The 22,214-nt window shown below is 42.3% G+C and overlaps 1 protein-coding gene across 1 annotated transcript in view; it reads right to left on the bottom strand.

The window, feature by feature from the left end:
* The window catches only part of LOC120027735 (sodium channel protein type 4 subunit alpha-like), a 174,045-nt gene that overhangs the window by 18,707 nt on the left and 133,124 nt on the right, over positions 1 to 22,214 (bottom strand). The window contains exons 19-23 of the mRNA XM_038972735.1: positions 19,147 to 19,155; positions 15,015 to 15,138; positions 8,946 to 9,100; positions 4,775 to 4,948; positions 821 to 943 (exon numbers count right to left, since the gene is read on the bottom strand). Coding sequence (XP_038828663.1) covers positions 821 to 943; positions 4,775 to 4,948; positions 8,946 to 9,100; positions 15,015 to 15,138; positions 19,147 to 19,155 — 585 coding nt within the window. The remainder of the gene's footprint in view (positions 1 to 820; positions 944 to 4,774; positions 4,949 to 8,945; positions 9,101 to 15,014; positions 15,139 to 19,146; positions 19,156 to 22,214) is intronic.

The raw sequence follows: 22,214 nt of genomic DNA, 5'->3' as shown, positions 1-22,214 counted from the left end.
CGTGGTAAGAATATGGGACGAAATACTCAACTTTTGACGACTTTATTTATAAGAATCTTTACGAGTGTCAATTTTGACCCCTACCTTTTGAGATATTTATATTTTTTTTTTTATTAAACAAAATCACATTCTCTGAGCAATTGAATTAGTATAAAATAATATAATTTCCCTATTTTTTTGGAGCATACAATATAGCTCAGTATTTGAAGTATTTATTTTTTACAGTCATTATTGCTCAAGGGTGTCAATAATTTCAGACCCCACCGTATCTGTCAAGTATTTACTTGGAAATTATGTGATAACAATAGGCAATTTTCTGTTCTAACTTAATTAAATATGGTGTAAACATTTGGTATATGTTACCTGTTTTGATGATTCCTAAATGGTGATGTAGGGCCTAATAATGATTTCACTATGAAAGTTTGAGGTAAAAAAGACCACAAAATAAAGCTTAATATGAAATAAAGCTTATCCAAATTTATCAAATTGATAATCTGGATAATGAGGTAGTCATGTCATGCTAAGGTGAGAGTTGAGGGTAATTATGAAAACATAATTAGCTCTTCATGCTAATATTGCCACTTTGTGCTAATATTGCCACTTTTGGCTCCAAGGGAAAGATTGGCTAGGGATTAGTGGCATTAGCTGGAGAATTAAGAGATGAGCAATTCATGGATTTGATGGCGTTATAACACCATAAGAGGAGATATGAGTATTCTGAATAGAAACTGTGAAAATGCTGGTATGGAAAATAAAGGGTGGCAACAGAGGTAGAGTGTGACAGATGAGTTAGAAAAGAGAGCGGAGAGACGACTCTTACCCGCATGCCTTCAAATCGGGACAGTGCTCTTAGCGGCCTCAGGGCTCTGAGGGTTCTAAGTGATTTGATGGCAGCGAAGTCCGAGTAGCCAAGCGTGTTAGCCACTAGGCTCACCAAAGACACCTAGGAGGATGAAGAAAGCGCAAGAACCCACATGGTTACCACAACCAGTTCAAAGAAATGTCAACACAGTACCTGAAAAGGAACACTGGACCACTCTGGCGAGTCCCTCCTGTTAGCAACTATGTTAAGGGTTTATACAGTGGGGCAAAAAAGTATTTAGTCAGCCACCAATTGTACAGGTTCTCCCACTTAAAAAGATGAGAGAGGCCTGTAATTTTCATCATAGGTACACTTCAACTATGACAGACAAAATGAGAAGAAAAAAAATCCAGAAAATCACATTGTAGGATTTTTAATGAATTTATTTGCAAATTATGGTGGAAAATAAGTATTTCGTCAATAACAAAAGTTTATCTCAATACTTTGTTATATACCCTTTGTTGGCAATGACAGAGGTCAAACGTTTTCTGTAAGTCTTCACAAGGTTTTCACACACTGTTGCTGGTATTTTGGCCCATTCCTCCATGCAGATCTCCTCTAGAGCAGTGATGTTTTGGGGCTGTTGCTGGGCAACACGGACTTTCAACTCCCTCCAAAGATTTTCTATGGGGTTGAGATCTGGAGACTGGCTAGGCCACTCCAGGACCTTGAAATGCTTCTTACGAAGCCACTCCTTCGTTGCCCAGGCGGTGTGTTTGGGATCATTGTCATGCTGAAAGACCCAGCCACATTTCATCTTCAATGCCCTTGCTGATGGAAGGAGGTTTTCACTCAAAATCTCACGATACATGGCCCCATTCATTCTTTCCTTTACACGGATCAGTCGTCCTGGTCCCTTTGCAGAAAAACAGCCCCAAAGCATGATGTTTCCACCCCCATGCTTCACAGTAGGTATGGTGTTCTTTGGATGCAACTCAGCATTCTTTGTCCTCCAAACACGACAAGTTGAGTTTTTACCAAAAAGTTCTATTTTGGTTTCATCTGACCATATGACATTCTCCCAATCTACTTCTGGATCATCCAAATGCTCTCTAGCAAACTTCAGACGGGCCTGGACATGTACTGGCTTAAGCAGGGGGACACGTCTGGCACTGCAGGATTTGAGTCCCTGGCGGCGTAGTGTGTTACTGATGGTAGGCTTTGTTACTTTGGTCCCAGCTCTCTGCAGGTCATTCACTAGGTCCCCCCGTGTGGTTCTGGGATTTTTGCTCACCGTTCTTGTGATCATTTTGACCCCACGGGGTGAGATCTTGCGTGGAGCCCCAGATCGAGGGAGATTATCAGTGGTCTTGTATGTCTTCCATTTCCTAATAATTGCTCCCACAGTTGATTTCTTCAAATCAAGCTGCTTACCTATTGCAGATTAAGTCTTCCCAGCCTGGTGCAGGTCTACAATTTTGTTTCTGGTGTCCTTTGACAGCTCTTTGGTCTTGGCCATAGTGGAGTTTGGAGTGTGACTGTTTGAGGTTGTGGACAGGTGTCTTTTATACTGATAACAAGTTCAAACAGGTGCCATTAATACAGGTAACGAGTGGAGGACAGAGGAGCCTCTTAAAGAAGAAGTTACAGGTCTGTGAGAGCCAGAAATCTTGCTTGTTTGTAGGTGACCAAATACTTATTTTCCACCATAATTTGCAAATAAATTCATAAAAAATCCTACAATGTGATTTTCTGGATTTTCTTTTCTCATTTTGTCTGTCATAGTTGAAGTGTACCTATGATGAAAATTACAGGCCTCTCTCATCTTTTTAAGTGGGATAACTTGCACAATTGGTGGCTGACTAAATACTTTTTTGCCCCACTGTAAGTCAACCCAGAGTGGGAGCATCGAGGTCGTTAAAATTAGGTTATTTCATAGCAGAACATAGAATGGTCACAAAACTTCTGCTTTGATCTGTGTAAGAGAGAGAGGAAGAGAGGTCAATCAAAAGCCAACCAGAAACTACAGTTCTCGGTGTCTACTGTGTACGGTCAGTGGTGGTGTTTAGCGGTCAGATTGGGCCTCACCCTTATGCCGGCAAACCGGGCCACCACAATTTTCGCAGGGTCCTGAGGACTCGTGGGTGCCTATTTGCTCTACATTGACGGCACTGGTCAACAGGCCAATCACTGATATCTTGCCAGTGAATAAATTACTTACTTACTTTTAAATATGTAGTACAGACTAATCCAATACATACAGGTTTTTACACAAGCAAACTTGCATGTAGTAAAGTGGGTGGTTTTGAATACCCTTTTGCCCCTCACAAATTAATATTCAACTGCCCTCCAGGCACTGTCTGAGACTCATACCACAATCAGATAAATGACTGAAATGATTCTCCAAGGTTCACAGACATCTGTGCTTCGTCATGTTGTTTAAATGAATCATTTACTCAAGAGCAGGGGCTTTTTGTGCTCTTATGCCTTGGGGTGTAAGAAAATTAATACATCACAACACTTTTGTTGAACACGATCAGCACAGCACACAGAGATGGATAGAGGGAGTAAACCCACTGGTGATCTTCTTGCCAAAAGGGTTTGGTACTTCAGCACTTGGAGACCTTTTGGCATTACACATACTGTTTCGGTATGAATTATAACACTTCGGTGAGGGGGTTTAAAAAAGATTCAGCAAGCACACGTACACATTGTGATTTCCCCTCCACATCTATATCAGTCATTTAGAATATTGAGTCACTCAGGAGGAAACTGCACATCACCACCAGTGTTATGAATCCACCGCCACATTTCCATAACTTCGGTGTACATTAGGAAGGCATGATCATTCTGAATTCCATGTTTGGTTATCTTTTCAATTCACTTCGTCTCACAATTTACAGGAACAAAAGGCAATGATAGCCCTGAAGAAACACAGGCAATATGGCATATTACATAGAACAACATCTGCTGCACATCCTAAACAAAGATGCATCAAGGTATCATCTATCATTAGAAATAGTCCCAACAAGCTGTGTAAGGGGAATATGTATTGATTTGGCAGTTTTCATGGCAATGGTAAAACATGAAGCCATGCCGGAGAAATTTCCCTGGGAAAAAAATTCTGTTTACATCTATCTAGTCAGCTCTGGCCTCTTTTTCTTTCTCTCTCTCTCTCTTTCTCTCCTCCTCCCTCTCCCACTCCACCACTCTTTCTCTCTCTCTCTCTCTTTCTCTCCTCCTCCCTCTCCCACTCCACCACTCTTTCTTTCTCTTCCTTCCCCCCGTCATCTCTCTCCCAGCCTTTGTGCGGTGTGTCTGTGTGCAGAGAGCAAACACTAATTGCTCAAGGCTCTCTCTCTGCCTAAAGACTCTCTGCCACAGACCAATATGTCCAAACTACTGACGTGAACTCAGCTCTCATGTTTCTCCCCGAGGATAAAGTGGTAACAAATAAGTGACGTATGAACCCAGGGGATTGTGGGGTTGCTAGACTCGCTACAGGGCTGCACTGATTGGACAAAGCGTTTTTGAGAAGAGCAGTAGGTCGGTGAGCATTCCCGAAATGTGCCTAATCCTGTACATACTGTACATTATGAGCAGGTTTCCCACATACAGATCAAGATTCCCTGACAATATTCTCCATTCAGCATCCTTATTAATTCGGGATTAGGCTTTTCTGAATCCGGCCCTATGACTGTCTGGCATGACAGCCAAGCCATCCAGAAAGTGAAGTGGCTCAATAATGTTCAATGTTTTGGAAAACTATTATTGACAGAATAAGACAAGACAAATCAGGATTCCACATTGTCTCTGTCACAGAGCTTTCAGAATGCATGCGACAAACAGATCGATTGATCACGTCTGACCAGATTATAAAACACAATCAAGTGAAGTGGGCCGCCGTTTTAGCAAATGACCTCATCGTCTCAACATCATGTCTGAGGGTTTGGAAATAAACATGGCACTTACATCCACAATCAGGAAATCCAGCCAGCACCAGTAGTTAGTGAAGTACTTCTTGAATCCGTATGCAATCCACTTGAGGAGCATCTCCAGAATGAAAATGTAGGTGAAGATCTTGTCGGCGTACTCCAGCACCACTTTAACCACTTTTCTCTGTTCGATGTAGATGTCCTCAAAGGCCTTCGGAAAGACACATGGGAGACGAGTCATGATTAGGGCTTTTTAAATAGTCAATAGGCAATTAGTCTCATGCTGTAATACTATGGAATGTCCCTAGTCCCGTAATCACTCGGCAATCAATCTTACCATAGCAATATTAATGCAGTATCTTAATGACATACATACTGACTGTGTTTATCAGTGTCTTATTCTAATCACTAGAAACTGGCAGTATGTATTGTTATGATGTGGGGGAAGGTTAGTTTTAGGACAAACACACTACCAGGATACACTTCCACACTCCATCCCCAGGTGGCAGCAGCAACTGGTTTAGATGCTGAGCCAAGCCTTTATTTGCACAAAAGGTACTGCCAATGAAAGTGATTGTCAGTCAGTGTCCCAGCTGGCATGGCTGTGAGGCTGCTGGCTTTGTTAGGTGGCAATTTAGTCTTTAGTTTAGGCATGCCTCTTTGTAGTTTTCTTTTTGTATGTTCACTTACGTCACCATCTGAACGGATACTAATCTGCTTGGACTGGCCAACGGTGGGAGTCATGGCTGAGCTGGCCCTGGACCTCAGGTAAGGTGACTGTCTTCTGGGCACAAGCACTGAACACCTGGTCGCATATGCTTATGTCTCATATTTATGAAACATATATAATCAAGTTACAGACCATGTAGCTGTGCCTAAGACCCCTAGACATAATGAGTCAGGTTACAGATCATGTAGCTAGGCCTAAGACCCCTAGACATAACGAGTCAGGTTACAGATCATGTAGCTAGGCCTAAGACCCCTAGACATAACGAGTCAGGTTACAGACCATGTAGCTAGGCCTAAGACCCCTAGACATAACGAGTCAGGTTACAGATCATGTAGCTAGGCCTAAGACCCCTAGACATAACAAGTCAGGTTACAGATCATGTAGCTAGGCCTAAGACCCTAGACATAACGAGTCAGGTTACAGATCATGTAGCTAGGCATAAGACCCCTAGACATAACGAGTCAGGTTACAGACCAAGTAGCTAGGCCTAAGACCCCTAGACATAACGAGTCAGGTTACAGACCATGTAGCTAGGCCTAAGACCCCTAGACATAACGAGTCAGGTTACAGATCATGTAGCTAGGCCTAAGACCCCTAGACATAACGAGTCAGGTTACAGATCATGTAGCTGTGCCTAAGACCCCTAGACATAACGAGTCAGGTTACAGACCATGTAGCTAGGCCTAAGACCCCTAGACATAACGAGTCAGGTTACAGATCATGTAGCTAGGCCTAAGACCCCTAGACATAACGAGTTAGGTTACAGACCATGTAGCTAGGCCTAAGACCCCTAGACATAACGAGTTAGGTTACAGACCATGTAGCTAGGCCTAAGACCCCTAGACATAACGAGTCAGGTTACAGATCATGTAGCTAGGCCTAAGACCCCTAGACATAACGAGTTAGGTTACAGATCATGTAGCTAGGCCTAAGACCCCTAGACATAATGAGTGCAGCAAACCCAATAGGCTAGTTTCTGGTTTCGTAACAGTATGTACCCATGAGGGAAGTCTACATGCTATTTTTACATGAAACCCTTTCAATGATTTTATTTCACAACCGGAAAAATGATATGTTTATACAGTATGCTACAGCGTATAATAATTGATTGAGGCCTTTTGCCTCACAATTATTACTCAGATAATAAAGTTGAATGAGAACAACAAAGGGTCTTTACAGATGATAACATTTCTAGAATGAAGAACATTGAGTTGTAAAATGTCCAGTAATGTATAATGTACCGTACGCACATCCAATGACTTGTAGCTGCTGGGTACAATAATAAACTCAGGAAATAATAGATACTCACACACTGATGAATGCTCCCGTTGTTTAACGTTTCAACCCAAATGTCCTCGTCAGGCTTAACCCACATAAAAAAATGTGATGATATTTATAGATTCAACATAATAAGCAGGCGATACAGGCTGTGTCATTAACTATACCTTCGTCATATACACACACATTGCACAGTAAAGCAACAGGAATATTCATCACTGTGCCGGTATCTATTCTTTATCATAATGACTAACATGCCGCATACATGGAATATGCCTCTGCATGCTTTTCTGTAAAAGAAAGTGCTATCAGAGGAAAATAAACAAAATGGAGTGCTTTTGCTGAGCAACAAGATCCCTCTCTAGCTAGACGCGTCGTCGCCATCGGAAACCTTTTGCTCTACTCTCATGAGGTATGCCGCCATGCACCCTAAATGAACGCCACACAGGCTTGGCCTGCATACCCAGCACCGGGCAATACCCAGGAGAATGCCCACACTGTCAGGGAAAGGCCCAGGAGAAACAACAATCTGCTTGGACAGAGATGGAGGAGTAGGAGGGTGGATGGAAAACGGGTTAGGGGTCAGGGCGGGGTGGAGGGAGAGGGGGGGAAGGGCAGGCACTGGTAGCACAGCTGAGGTTTGGGCACGCTCCGACCAATCCACTGCTAATTAGGAGGAGAGCGGAGAAGGCTTGACTAATCATTGATCTGACTCCTCTCAGCTGCATATCTGTTCATGCACTACATCACTGTGGAAGAGGAAATTGAGGACGATGAGGAGTGAGAGGGCCCAGGCAGATGCAATGATGCATCTGAAAGAGAGTGTTTTGTGCACTGTTCAAACTCAAAGTCCTATTATGCCTTCTGAATGTGGTTGTTTCTGGTCTAATGATCAGTCGTGTAACTTTTTGTGTACAAAATGTTTTTGATTCAACTTAATAAATATTTTTTGAAATGACTAAACTAAACCTTTTTTAAAAAACAACAGATTCACAAAATATAAATATAACATTCAAGAGCAACATGGCAACTTAATAAATACTGAACACTTCTCATACAACTCAAGTCAAAATAGCTCGAATTAAAAAACAAAAACGGACCAAATAAATACATGAATAAATTCATGAGAAATGAATCACTGTGGAAGAGGAAATTGAGGACGATGAGGAGTGAGAGGGCCCAGGCAGATGCAATGAAAAGCTGCACCTCAACCAATCATTCCTTGTTTCTGTGTGCCCAATTTATTGCAATAGACACTTTGTTTTGAATGTTTTTATACTATATATACCACAATTTGTCTTATTTCAATTTCGCCTGCTTGACATTCTCAGCTAGCTCTACTATGTTGGGCACTTCATGCCTGCCAACCTTGGTGTTAGATTGTAATAGCAGGTGAAAGAGTCATTGACCTTGTTTGTGAGCTGCATCCTGGAACAAATGGTCTTAGAGTTAGTCCTTGGAGGCTTGTAGGGTGCTGTCTAGGAAATACTGTACAAGGGCTCATGGAAATAAGGCGTTAGTGTTATTACAACCTAAGGCCAAGGTTAGCACATCACACAAGCTGATCAAGAGTCGGCCATCCATGTTAGCATCCTTCCGACATCAAATATGGGATTTTGAGCAGTCTATTGGCTAACCTTCTATTTGATGAGATTATCTAATTATTATTTTATTAAATAGCCTGGATCTTAGAGTAAATCAATAACTGTGGAGACAAAGAGCAATAAAAAAAAGTGATGAGGTAACAAACAACTTGTATGATCAGAGAGATTATTCCTAAGCATCACACACAGCCTGAAGCCTCTACTTACAGCATATTACACTCTTAGAAGAAAAAAAATGTGCTATCTAGAACCAAAAAGGGTTCTTTGGCAGTCCCCATTGGCCTACCCTTTGAAGGACCGTTTTGGTTCCAGGTAGAACCATTTTGGGTTCCATATAGAACCCTTTCTACAGAGGGTTCTACATGGAACTAAAAATGGTTCTACCTCGAACCAAAAGGGTTCTCCTATGGGGACAGCCGAAGAACCCCTTTGGAACTGTCCTTGTTGGATATCTCTGTGTCATGTTTCCCCCCCAGTTTCCCCCCCAGTCTCACCCCACACTAGGTGGCCTGGCCTGGCATTTTGACCATTCAGCAGGCAGGGCCGACCGCCCGACATGACCCCCGCCACCCCTACCCAGCATGCACGCTGCTTACCAGAGCGCCGCTGCTCAGCAGGATCATAAAAATGATGAAGGACTCGAACCAGCTGTGCTCCACGATCTGAAAGCAGGTCTTCCTCAACCGCCACCATGCCTGGCCCAGGCCCGCCGTGGTTTGGATGTCACAGCACTGGAAGTGGCGCACGCATACTGGGGGAGAGAGAGAGAAAAAGAAAGAGAGAGATAGAGGGATAAGGAGAGTCAGAAAAAGAGAATGACTACTACATTGTAAGTGTGCAAATGGCTACTCTCTTGACTCATCAATGTTTTAAAGAGAGAGAGAGAATGGAAGTATTTGACAAGTGTACTGACATGTCAATGTCTCTTTTTCCAATATGTATCCAAGGCCAACATTTTACCCATTAATTTAATGATTCAATTAGTATTTCTGCGAACTCATCTTAATACACATGAAGCAGGAAGTAATGACAGGAAGTAGTGAACTTACAGAGATCATAGCCCATGTGAGTGCTAGCTAGCTAGCACACCTTAGCACACCGTAGCCTAGTGGTTAGAGCGTTGGACTAGTCACCGAAAGGTTGCAAGATTGAATCCCCGAGCTGAAAAGGTAAAGCTCTATCATTCTGCCCCTGATCAAGGCAGTTAACCCACTGTTCCTAGGCTGTCATTGAAAATAAGAATTTGTTCTTAACTGACTTGCCTAGTTAAGTTTAAAAATGACTTTATACTATCTCTCCAGCCTAGCCAGGAGGATAAGGACCCCGTGTCTTTGCTAATCTCGACTATGGTTTTGGAGCAACATATTCCCTGGTATCAATTACTCTTTAAAAGCTTTCCAGCCAGAACAATGGCTGAGGCTGGCTGCTATGAAATCGCATTTGAGCCGTCAACCCATAATGGCCGCAGAGTCGAGCCAGCTCCTCTATAACTGTCATCTGAGCCCCCCATCCAAATGAACTTATTGCCTGTAAACTTAATAATGATGGGATTATGGAAACGGACCACTTGCAACTCAATTTCTAACGATGATCTCAGGCTCTTTCTTGGAAACCGCGGACGTTTTAGCGCCCTGGCACTGACATCTGCCAAGCAATTAATGGCCATCAACAAGAAATCAAGAGGTTTTATTGACTGTGACTTTGACAAGGCATTTACAGTTATCATCCGGTCGATATACGGTTAGACCTCGGAGTAGAGACATTTCCTAAGGGATGTTTTTTTTGTTTTGTTCTTTGAGAGTACAAATAATGCAAATTTCCTGTGTTGAAATGCTGCTACCTCTTCTCTGAGTGTAAAACGCTATGAAGGGCCCGCATAACCTTACGCATGTTTGAGTACACGTCAGCTTGAGGGAGCTGGACAGAAACATAACGCAGGGTCAAGACCGGCCTTCTTCTTACAGTTTGTCCGTTTAGCTCAGTTACTGTAAAGTTGTCACGCCCTGACCTGAGATATCTCTGTTTTCTTTATATTTTGGTTAGGTCAGGGTGTGACTAGGGTTGATACGCTAGTTTTTGTATTGTCTATGGGTTTTGTATTGTCTAGGGTTTTGTATTGTCTAGGGTTTTGTATTGTCTAGGGTTTCTGTATGTCTAGGGTTTTGTAGGTCTAGGTATTTGTATGTTTATGGTGGCCTGATATGGTTCCCAATCAGAGGCAGCTGTTTATCGTTGTCTCTGATTGGGGATCATATTTAGGTAGCCATTTCCCTTTGGTGTTTGTGGGTTCTTGTTCTATGTTTAGTTGCCTGTCTGCACTATCCATATAGCTTCACGGTTCGTTTTGTTATTTTGTTAGTTTGTTCAGTGTTCATTCGTTAAAATAAATAAGAATGCACGTATACCACGCTGCACCTTGGTCTCCTTCCAACGACGGCCGTGATAAAAGTCTATTGATGGTCTGGAAATCGATACAGTTACTTATTTTGGAAGATATTATATAGGTTTGTTTTATTTTGCTAGGCAGCATTAGCTAGCACTAGTCAGGTTTACCTGCGCCAAAATGCTGGTATTTTTCATCCTATAGCTTGTTCTCCTTCTTCTTTTTAAATAGTGAGCCAACATGTTTTCAGCACTTTAATTTCCATGATTGATCAAATAAATTTTCTCATGCTCTCTCTTGTGTCTCTGCAGCATACATATAGTGAGCAATATCGCAGTATGGGATTGCAATATATAAAGAATCATTTTAATTGTAATAATTTTGAGAATCGCAATACATATCGTATCGGCACCTAAGTATTGTGATATTGTATTGTGAGCCCCCTGGAAATTCCCAGCCCTGGTAATGTCCCTCTAGTGATTTAGTCCCTCGAGCTATCGTTAGAAAAGTCCAGAGAGTTGTGGTTTGTTAGGTTGGTGGCCATTTTGTATGAAAAGCCATTAGTCATGGCACTGAGACATGGAGACAAAACCAATGTGACATGAGCTTGCCCCAAGTGCATGCCTCAAATGTAAACAATGGTCCTCATGTATATAAAGTGCCTGCCCCCAGCCAAACTACACTGCTAGCGCTACCTCCTCTAGCTGTGAAACGACCCTCCTGAACATGAACCTAAACTACTCCATGTTTCTTTCAACAGGGAGGCAACAGCCATGTAGCCTAGGTGTCAGTCTCTTTTCACTTTAACCAACTTTTGTTGAAAACACATGGTTAAATCCAGTAACAACAGTAACAACAATTATCACCATTTTACTTTTATCTGCTGTACTATTCCTGTCCGGTGAGAATCCCCACGCCAGGCTACAGACAGAGGAATTGATAGGCAGCTGTAACGTCCCAGTACATAGCTCCGGGATTGATCTGTTTTCATTTATTTTATGGAGGAACACCACCATTTTGTCTTTCTTACGCAACCCAGAAATGTGTGAAATATGGCCATGTAACACCTCTTCATCTACTCTCCAGTGACAGTACTTCTGCTTCATCCCAATCCCATTTTGGGGAAGCACAGGAACATGTAGTGTTCTTAGTGTTGAAGGTGTAGATACACAATCACAACTTACTACATGCTTGTGTTGGGCTTAACTATACTATATTTAAGCATTGAGGCCTGTGGAGGTGTGGTATAAGGCCAATATACCACAAATCCCAGAGGTTCCTTATTGCTATTATAAACTGGTTACCAATGTAATTAGAGGAGTACAAATAAATGTTGGGTCATACCTGTGGTATACGGGTGGTCTGATATACCACGGCTTTCAGCCAATCAGCATTCAGGGCTGGAACCACCCGGTTTATAAATGCCCTTTTGGGCTTTCCAGGGTGCACATGCTTCTGTGTTGGCACCACACCTAACAAACAGGCCGTGGCTAAGTGTCACTAAGAGCCTGCGGTACTGGTGGGATCAGAGTCCCGGTCACGTCCAAGGAACACAAATGGGTTTCCATAGTGAGGTACTCAAACCATTAGGTTTGCATTTAGGATATTATGACGTAACCTTAATAGAGTTCTCTGATTAGAACTATCCACCACCCTTGAGTTTACTAGCATTCTGAGGTAGTACTCTGAAAGGAATAGAGGATTTCAGCCTCTACTGTAGTCCACGTTATTAAAGTAGTGATGGTGCTTAGACTTCCTGTGTAGTCGAAGGAACACGTACACATAGTAATATGATACCTCATACACAAGTCTGTCACGTTCCTGACCTTATTTCCTTTGTTCAGTATTGTTTAGTTGGTCAGGACGTGAGCTGGGTGGGCATTCTATGTTATGTGTTTCTATGTTGGGTTCATTGTTTGGCCTAGTATGGTTCTCAATCAGGGGCAGGTGTTTGTCATTGTCTCTGATTGGGAACCATATTAAGGTTGACTGTTTTCACTGTTTGTTTGTGGGTGATTGTTGCCGTGTCTGTGTTTGTTCGCCACACGGTACTGTTTCGTTCGTTGGTTCGTTCGTTTGTTCCTGTTCGTGCGTTCATGTTTTATGTATTCTCAAGTTCAGGTCTGTTCACGTCGTTTTGTTGTTTTGTATTTTGTCAGTGTTCTGTTTTGTGGGATCATCATTAAAATTCAGCATCATGAACATTTACCAGGCTGCGCCTTGGTCCTCCTCTCTTCCACCTAACGACGAGCGTTACAAAGTCACACTCTATTCAATGAATACCTATCAGTGTCAGCATTCAGGAAACACCTCTTGTTCATTGAACCCAGAAACACTTAGAATTAAAGTACTTCCCCACCACAACCACAGTGTACGTGTAATTAAAGAGCGTGATCGCCTAATCAAATCTAGATTAACAATACTGTATTTTTCAACAATTACCAGACCTTTTAGTAATGATGTTACCGCTATAAAATAAACATGTCGAAAGCTTTTTAGAACAACCACCAATGATGCTGACCGTTTCAATGTACACTCAGCCAATGCTGACTGTTTCAGTGTACACTCAGAGAATTACCACGATTGTCTCGTAGGCATCACGTGATTGGTCCGGCGTACTAGGTTACCTCAGACGGTCTGAGGGGGTTGATTAGTTGGGACCAAATTGAATTCAGGGAGTCAGTCATCATCAAATGAATCAGAGTCCATTTTGTGCCTGACACGCCTTTTCAAATCTCTGCTGACTCAGGACATTCAATTTAATGCGCCATTACCCTTTCAAATGTCACTTCATTGTTTAATGTTTTATATCAAATGGCCTCCACTTGAAGCAAAAGCCAACCGTTTTGGATAGTCCCAAATAAATGTTTAGATTCGGGCTCACAGAGAGAGTGAGTCAAACCCTATACTAACATAAACTGTTAAAAATATACAAATGTTTAGGTTGGACTGCAAAGTCATCCCCATCATCATGACATACTAATATACACATTTGAAGTATGATGGAAACACATTCATTGACGTGTTTGACATGTTTCTGTTCTGTTTCCATTTCCACATACAGTATACGGATGAACCTCAGGTCTAAATCTTATTTTTTCCCAAACAGTAGAAAATAATGCTGCTGATAATATTACATTAAATAATATTCCTTAAATGTGCTTACATGTCTTTTACCTGTCTTTTTACCTGTCTTTTACCTGTCTTTTACATGTCTTTTACCTGTCTTTTACTTGTCTTTTACCTGTCTTTTACCTGTCTTTTACATGTCTTTTACCTGTCTTTTACTTGTCTTTTACCTGTCTTTTACATGTCTTTTACCTGTCTTTTACATGTCTTTTACATGTCTTTTACCTGTCTTTTACATGTCTTTTACCTGTCTTTTACCTGTCTTTTACCTGTCTTTTACATGTCTTTTACCTGTCTTTTACCTGTCTTTTACATGTCTTTTTACCTGTCTTTTACCTGTCTTTTACATGTATTTTACCTGTCTTTTACCTGTCTTTTACATGTCTTTTACCTGTCTTTTACCTGTCTTTTACCTGTCTTTTACTTGCCTTTTACCTGTCTTTTACATGTCTTTTTACCTGTCTTATTACATGTCTTTTACATGTCTTTTACCTGTCTTTTACCTGTCTTTTACATGTATTTTACCTGTCTTTTACCTGTCTTTTACCTGTCTTTTACCTGTCTTTTACCTGTCTTTTACATGTCTTTTACATGTCTTTTACATGTCTTTTACCTGTCTTTTACCTGTCTTTTACCTGTCTTTTTACATGTCTTTTTACGTCTTTTTACCTGTCTTTTACCTGTCTTTTACATGTCTTTTACCTGTCTTTACCTGTCTTTACCTGTCTTTACCTGTCTTTACCTGTCTTTTACCTGTCTTTTACCTGTCTTTTACTTGTCTTTTACCTGTCTTTTACATGTCTTTTACTTGTGTTCCATTAGCAGTTTACTGTATTATTAGTGCATGTATACAGTATATTAAGCTGTATGACTGTTTATGCTTATACCTCTTGGCGCCAGAGCTGCCTTGAAAAAGAGATTAGTATCTCTGCTACTGTACATAATGGCATGATGTACTTTAGCATGAATTACTACAGTACCCATAATGCTCTCTACCGGTTTTATTTTAGCAAAGATATTCTGACAAAAACATAATGGTGTCCTCTCTCCTTATTGACACATGGTGTCATAAGTGGATTACGAAACCACGCCCCCTTACCAATAGAATCTCAAGGGGGACTCACCTGATTAAATAAAGGACGGATAAGCTTACCATCAGGGAAGCAGTTGTCAGGATCCATGGTCTCTTCGGCCATCTCCGAATACTCATCCTCTTCCTCCCCTGGCTTCCTCAGATCCACTGTGCTGCCCTCTGAAAGGCTGACGTCATCCTTTACCTGAGGAACACATGCAATCAGAGCCATGTTAGATGAAAATATGTATTATATATTACCATTGATATATTGGTAATATAGTAGAAGGTGATCTGGTATGTATGGAGAGAGAATCGTTCCGTCTTTTTCTCCATCTATAAAAACCATTCAGAAGGAAATAATGAATAACTACTACTGTCATGATGACTAATAACTACTACTGTCACTGTCTCTGGACATATTTGATTTTCACATTCTGGTGCCTATAAAGTCTGGGTAGGTCTAATATGACATCTAACCTGGCATTTCCTTTGTGGCTTTTATCGTATTGTATTTTACAGCACATCTTAATCTGCAGCATTTGTTTCAATCTGATCTGGTAAATTTCAAGTCAAGCAATCAGAGATCTGGAGTGAGATTTATAGCATCAGCCTTTAATAGACAGAAGAGGTGTAGTAAGATGGATATTATGAAAAAAAATCCAGGCAAAACCCAGAGACTGCATTGTTGGAAATGGACCGGTAAGGAAGCATTTCACTGTTGTTTATGAAGCATGTGACAAATAACATTTGATTTGACTCTCTAGATTGGGATTAATTTGGATATTTGTTTCCTCACACATACACTATAAAAAGCTAGAGGTTGCTATGTTCACCTGTTACAGTAAACACTGAGGCAATACAAGACCAATCTACTTGAAGACACACTTCCAGTAACCCTAACAGTGTGTGTGTGTGTGTGTGTGTGTGTGTGTGTGCGTGTGTGTGTGTGTGTGTGTGTGTGTGTGTGTGTGTGTGTGTGTGTGTGTGTGTGTGTGTGTGTGTGTGTGAGTGCATGCGTTTGAGTGCATATCAGAGTGGGAATGTTGATGGAGATGATGAGTGAAGCCTAACGCCTCGAACACACCGACAGCGTCATTGCGCAAAATGGAACACAGCATCATCTGGATATGTACTGTGTGGAACAAAAGTTCAACATTCACCTTCTGCTACCATTTCTGTCAAGACGTTTACACATACAATTTGATGCATATGTTCTATAAATCCAATGTACGCACAACACAGAATGCACACAAGGAGAAACAGAAAGAGCAAGAAAGGGGGGGAAGAGGAAGAGGAGAGAGAGACAGAGAGACTGAGAAGAGAGAGGGGGGGAAGAGGAAGAGGAGAGAGAGACAGAGGAGAGAGGAGGGGAAGAGGAAGAGGAGAGACAGAGAAGAGAGAGGGGGGGAAGAGGAAGAGGAGAGAGACAGAGAGACAGAGAAGAGAGAGGGGGGCGATGGATTGAGAGAGAGACAGAGAGACAGAGAAGAGAGAGGGGGGGAAGAGGAGAGAGAGACAGAGAAGAGAGAGGGGGGCGATGGATTGAGAGAGAGACAGAGAAGAGAGAGGGGGGGGCGATGGATTGAGAGAGAGAGGAACTTTAAGACAAAGCAGATCTCTCTTGACAAGTGGCCGCTGTGCCTTACTCTCTTAGAGACTAACTGTTGAAATGCGTCCTGTCTGACGACACCTCTGTACTGAGGAGAAGGAATCATCCGTAATCAACCTTCACAAACCACATCTGACCAGATACAAAGGCACAGGATGCGAGGAGCAGGAAAGAAAATAGAGCGAGACAAAACCCCTTCTTTACTTCAAAGGCTCGTGTTTTGCCAAGCTGTAACATCTCAATTTACTGTACGAGGCCAGCAACAAAGATGTGAGCCCCTGACACTGATCTTTTCCTGAATGTAGAGACCATTTTACCTCCATAAGGATAATGATGATGGATTGTATTTACATATATATAATGCTGGATTGCACTTCTTTTCAATATGTCTCAGTGCAATGCATTGTTGTAAGGGTAACTCACATGATAAAACAGTCCCAAATGTAGGGAAAATTATGAATAGTTGGACAAAAAAATAAATACCTGTACACTATTGAGCACACACGTAAACTTTTCCAATAGGTTTTCAGTCTTCAACAGTGTGTGATTTATATACAGGATCTATTTATTTTCTATACAACAGTTGGGTCTAATCCTGAATACTGATTGGTTAAAACCGCATTTCAGCTAGTGTCCATTCCATTTTATACAATTGGTGGGTCTAATCCTGAATGCTGATAGGTTAAAACCACATTCCAGCCAGTGTCCATTCCATTCTATGCACCTGGAAAAATAATGGTTCTACTTTTGAACTAACTATTTGCACCGGGGCTCTGTGGACTACTCGCGGTGTATCATAGTGTCTGAGGTAAGGTGACAACACCAGAGTCAATAAGACAGTCATGCATAAACACAGAGTAAAGTCTGGGTAGAGGAAGTTCCAGGGTGATGAATGTCAGCCTTCGGCATAATAGAACCCTCAATGCGCTCCATCTTTAAATCATTCTTTAATTCATATCCTTCATGGCCATGTGTCATTTAAAAGGATGGTGCACCCCAAAACTGAAGTATCACCAATGTTTTTATATTTGTAAAGTGGGCTAAAGTGGAGCACAATCCATACCTTAATTCATCTATTCTGTTGAATACTTTTTCATTTTGGAATTCCCTATGCATTTCCTCCACCCTCTAGGATGTTAGCCTTGGAGAGCACCGCTGAGAGAGAGGGATGACTTAACAGTTCAGTAGATGTTCTCAACTGTCCAATACAGCCATACAGTCATTCTGTACAGACAATAAAACGAGGCGGCCCTTCAACAAACAATCTTTACTCCAATTTCGCTCCCACATTCTCTGGGCATTAGAGGATCAGTATTATATTACCGCTGCCAATAACCCACGAATGCCCGACAATAACTACAACATCAATCTAAAACCAATACTGTACAGTCATTGTCCTGCTCAACTTTATGAAGCTTTCTTTTCTTTTTCCTCCTAAATAAACAGATAAACCTTTTATGTCATCTCATCTCTTGAGTTTTACTGGTCATGCCATACCTATGTCAGACTTGTAACAACATATCATCAGATGGACAGTACCTGTCATGCGGGCATCACATGAGCCTTTGGGTTTTACGGAATCGTCAGGCTCAGCTAAGGGGGGCCCTACTGTGACAAGGTCAGCTATGTCTGGTAAAAGCACTGATGATGGACTCACAAACCCCCACGGTCCTGATACACATACCAGGGGCATTGCCCCCCCATATGACAGACCTATAAATAGCCCCTTTGTAGAGAGAATGGATAACTAACAAGAGTTAGACACGAGTGTGCGCAACACACACACACAGACACACACACACACACACACACACACACACACACACACACACACACACACACACACACACACACACACACACACACACACACACACACACACACACACACACATCCCAACTCTATGAAACAGGACTCCCCTGAATGCATGTATAGCCATGTGTTGTTCTCAGAAGCCACCTGCGGGTAGTCTCTTTGCCTCTACGGGGTTAAAGGGGGTTAAGGGTCTGGGGTCATGTACACATGGTGTAGTGTCAGGCATTAAGGGTGGCCATGAGGTATTTAATGGGTCCCAAAGAGCGACACAATAAGATAGAAGAGAAACTGCCAAGTAAATGCCCTGCTTGAGTGACACTCTTCTTGGCCTGGCTAGCCAAAGAGAGGTATGTTTTATAGAACGCACCAGGGAGAAGTCTGTAAAGTGGCTATAGTTGGCAGTGTAATATATGGATGAATAAGGAGGTATCTGTAAATGTCAATATGAACGACAACTGTTTCTATCATCACTACCCATAACACTCTGGGGTGCAGCAAAAACCTTCCTCCTGGGGGAGATTCCCTAAAAACACACCGCTTCGATACAGCTACGACTTTTATGTTGCAGGTTAAGAGAACTCACACAGCAGGTTAGGAGAAGTAACGTAGCAGGTTAGGAGAATTAGGTTAAGGTTCGGAAAATGGTTAGGTGTTGGTGAAAATGCTTTCCTAACCTGCTACGAAAAGTCACGTGCAACAAAGTGGCGTATTTTATGGAGGCTCCCCCTGGGGAGCTACCCCCCCAAACCCTAATCTACCCCAACTGATGTTAATGCTTACAAGGACCTTGACTGGCTGATAAACTGAATCAGGTGTGTTACAACAGGGTTGGAGCAAAAGCCTGCATACCCATTTCTCCCAGAGGAGGCTTGGCCCCAACCCTTATTTAGACATTAAGAGCCACTGACATGCTAGGAGAAATTCCCTGCCAAAACAATTTCAAGCATGTTTTCAGTGAATGAATTATACCAGAAAAAAGGTCTTATCTCATCATGTATCCCATTTCCTCATCAGTCTCCTCTGGGATCTGAGGCGGCCCCGGTTGTTGCCGTGGTTGCGTTCGGACACAGCTGTGCGGCGTTACACAACCGTTGGTCCCTGGAGGACCCGAGCCATCAGAGCCGATGCTCATACCTCACACTTCTTGCTCTTCTCCAAGACTGACAACGACACGTTTCTGCCAGAGACATTCGTAACCCTTATACGTACCACTACGCCACTTAGAATAGATGGCCAACACATACAGTAGCTTCATTCCATGCAATTACTTTGGTAATCAGAACGTTTTAAATGACTCAACTGTGAATTGCTAATAACGTGCAAATTGCATAATTTACTAACACTGAAAGGAACATGATTGAAAGTTTCAACTAGTTTACTAGTTAAACCCAAACAAATCACATGTTCTATCTGGAGCACGCTGAGGTATTTACCCTTGGGGTTAGCAGAAGTAAAAGTTAAGCACACTGGCAGGAAGTGTAGCACTGTAACGTGAACATGGTCTCTCTATGTTTAACAGGATTAGCCTTGTACAATAACCTTGTTAGTGGGATAATCAACATAGGCTTCCCGCTAAAACATTATCAAGCCATTAGTGACAGAGTTGAATTTCCAAGCTATGCTTATGATATACAATGGCTCAATGGTGTGAGGAATGGTCAGTAACAGCTCCAGCCTCTACAAACACAAACATACACACACACACACACACGCATCACACACCCCACGTGCTACACACACATACACACCCACCCTCCGAGGTGTAAAAAGTGGTCCGGGCCTTGGCCCCTGTAGTGATGAATCAGACAGACAGGCTGTTGACTAAGGAATAGGTAAGGTGGAGGTCAGAGGTTAAAACATGCCATCTACATTGTCCCAGTCTTTCAGCCGGCAGTGACATAACAGCTCATATGGGAGGTTTGTCTGCATGTGTGCTAGCACTGCTTTTCTCTCACACCCTCCCCCCCCAGCCACGCTTTGACGTTAAGGAGTTGTGAAAGGGACGAGCCGCGTCTGCCTCCGCTGCACACTCTCCACAGCAAAAACTAAAGCAGAGACACTTTGTTTCCTGCTGCTAACCTATATGTTTTGGATGTTTCTATTTTTTTTTACAATAGAAAACACACACATACATACAACAACATACAGAAATATCCACAACATCACCCCTGCCCTGTGTTGAATGTTTCTAGTTCACTTTTAGGTGCTAACTAATGTTTCAGGGCAACATTCTCTCTCGCTGCCCTTTTCCTGACAAGGGATAGCGACAGGCACACATCCGAGGCCACGGTTTCATGAATAGATGCAGACGGTTGATTTTTATGCCATGTTTTCCCTTGTGGGCCAAATCCCTGTATGCATAGGAAACTGGCTAGGGAAATAGAGGGAACGGCACACCACCATGATAATCTACACATTGAGCCACAGCAAACGTTTATGGAACATTTCACAAACGTGGAAACCTGATATAGCCTCCATTGGAGACATGTACAGAACAGGTTGTTGAGAGAGGACAGGTGTAGAGAAAGATAAAACAGAGTGAGTGGGTGGATGGGCAGGTGTACCGAGATGGAGTGAGTGAAGAGATAAAAGAGAGAAAAAGAGAACAAGGGAAGGTGAGAAGACAGGTGCGTAGTGTGATTAAAGCAGGTGGGCAAGACGTAACCGCTCTCTTAAAACTGATTGGAGCACAGGTGTGCAAAGAGACAAACCAGTCAGCTCTGTTTAGAGAGAGAGAGAGACAGAAAGAGAACACAGATGCTTTTTGTCTCTCACTTTCTCTCCCTCAACAACCTGTTCTACATGCTGGTAATTCTGTATCATGTTCCCATAAACAGTCATTGCTCGATATACTACAACCTTGTAGTACACACCGGTAGTATGCCGAGCCCTCTCTCCCTCTCTCCTTGCCTCAACTATTTTAACAAGTTAAATTACAGTTTTACATTTATTCAAGGAGCCTGGCTCATTTCACATGCCTCCTTATCAACATAAATTCATCTTTGAAAGTGACCATAACCCCCAGACAACAAAGTAACAGCACACGATCTAGCTTCCTATAGTGGATGCAGACACAGAGACAGTAATGTTAAAGACAAATGCAGGCAAACAAATGCACTTTGCCCTTAAGGATCTAATTCCATATTCCTGATTGGGCGGAAATATAGAGGGCCATTGTTACCAAATGGAAGAAGGACCCAATTGCCAAAATAGTAGTATAAATCTTTAGAAAGGGGTAAAATTGGACAGGGCATCCATTTTGGGAAGAGTCCGCTTGGGGCCAAATTGCTCTGGAGGAAACGAGAAAACAAAACAAGGCATGAAAATAGCCTTTGTGCGTGGGCTCGGAGCGGCTCACTTGGAGAGAGGGATAGGGATGGAGCGAGAGAAAGGGAGGAGGGAGAGAGTGAGAGATAGAGGGAGCGAGAAAGAGAGAAGGCTTTCTCTCTCCCTCTAAGGCTCTCTCTCCAGTTATTAGCCTAGCTAAGCAACCTCTCAGGCCAGAGAGCGAGTGAGCGAGAGAGAGAGAGAGAGAGAGAGAGAGCGAGAGAGAGCTACAATAATTCATTAATCTATCTGATCCTCAATTAGTAGACACAATAAACAGCACAGCTCTACCATTTCATGAGCGAGCCAGTTTCAGAAAACTAGCTTTAATACTGCAATATTTTCACTATGCGCAATGGTAAAATGAGTAAAAATAACTCAAAATGTCTTTCTGCTGTCAAGAAGGGGGCTGCTAAAACGTTTTGCTCGCAATGTGGTGGTGGCTATGCACATTTTGGGTACGCAGACCTGTGAGCAACTGCAGATTTTGTGTGGCCCCCACCCCATCAAAGTTGCCCATCCATGCT

This window comes from Salvelinus namaycush, chromosome 33, assembly GCF_016432855.1.
Source record: "Salvelinus namaycush isolate Seneca chromosome 33, SaNama_1.0, whole genome shotgun sequence".
NCBI classification, from domain to species: Eukaryota; Metazoa; Chordata; class Actinopteri; order Salmoniformes; family Salmonidae; genus Salvelinus; species Salvelinus namaycush.
Note: the sequence above shows the minus strand (reverse complement) of the source record. Positions and strands in the feature narration are given on the sequence as shown.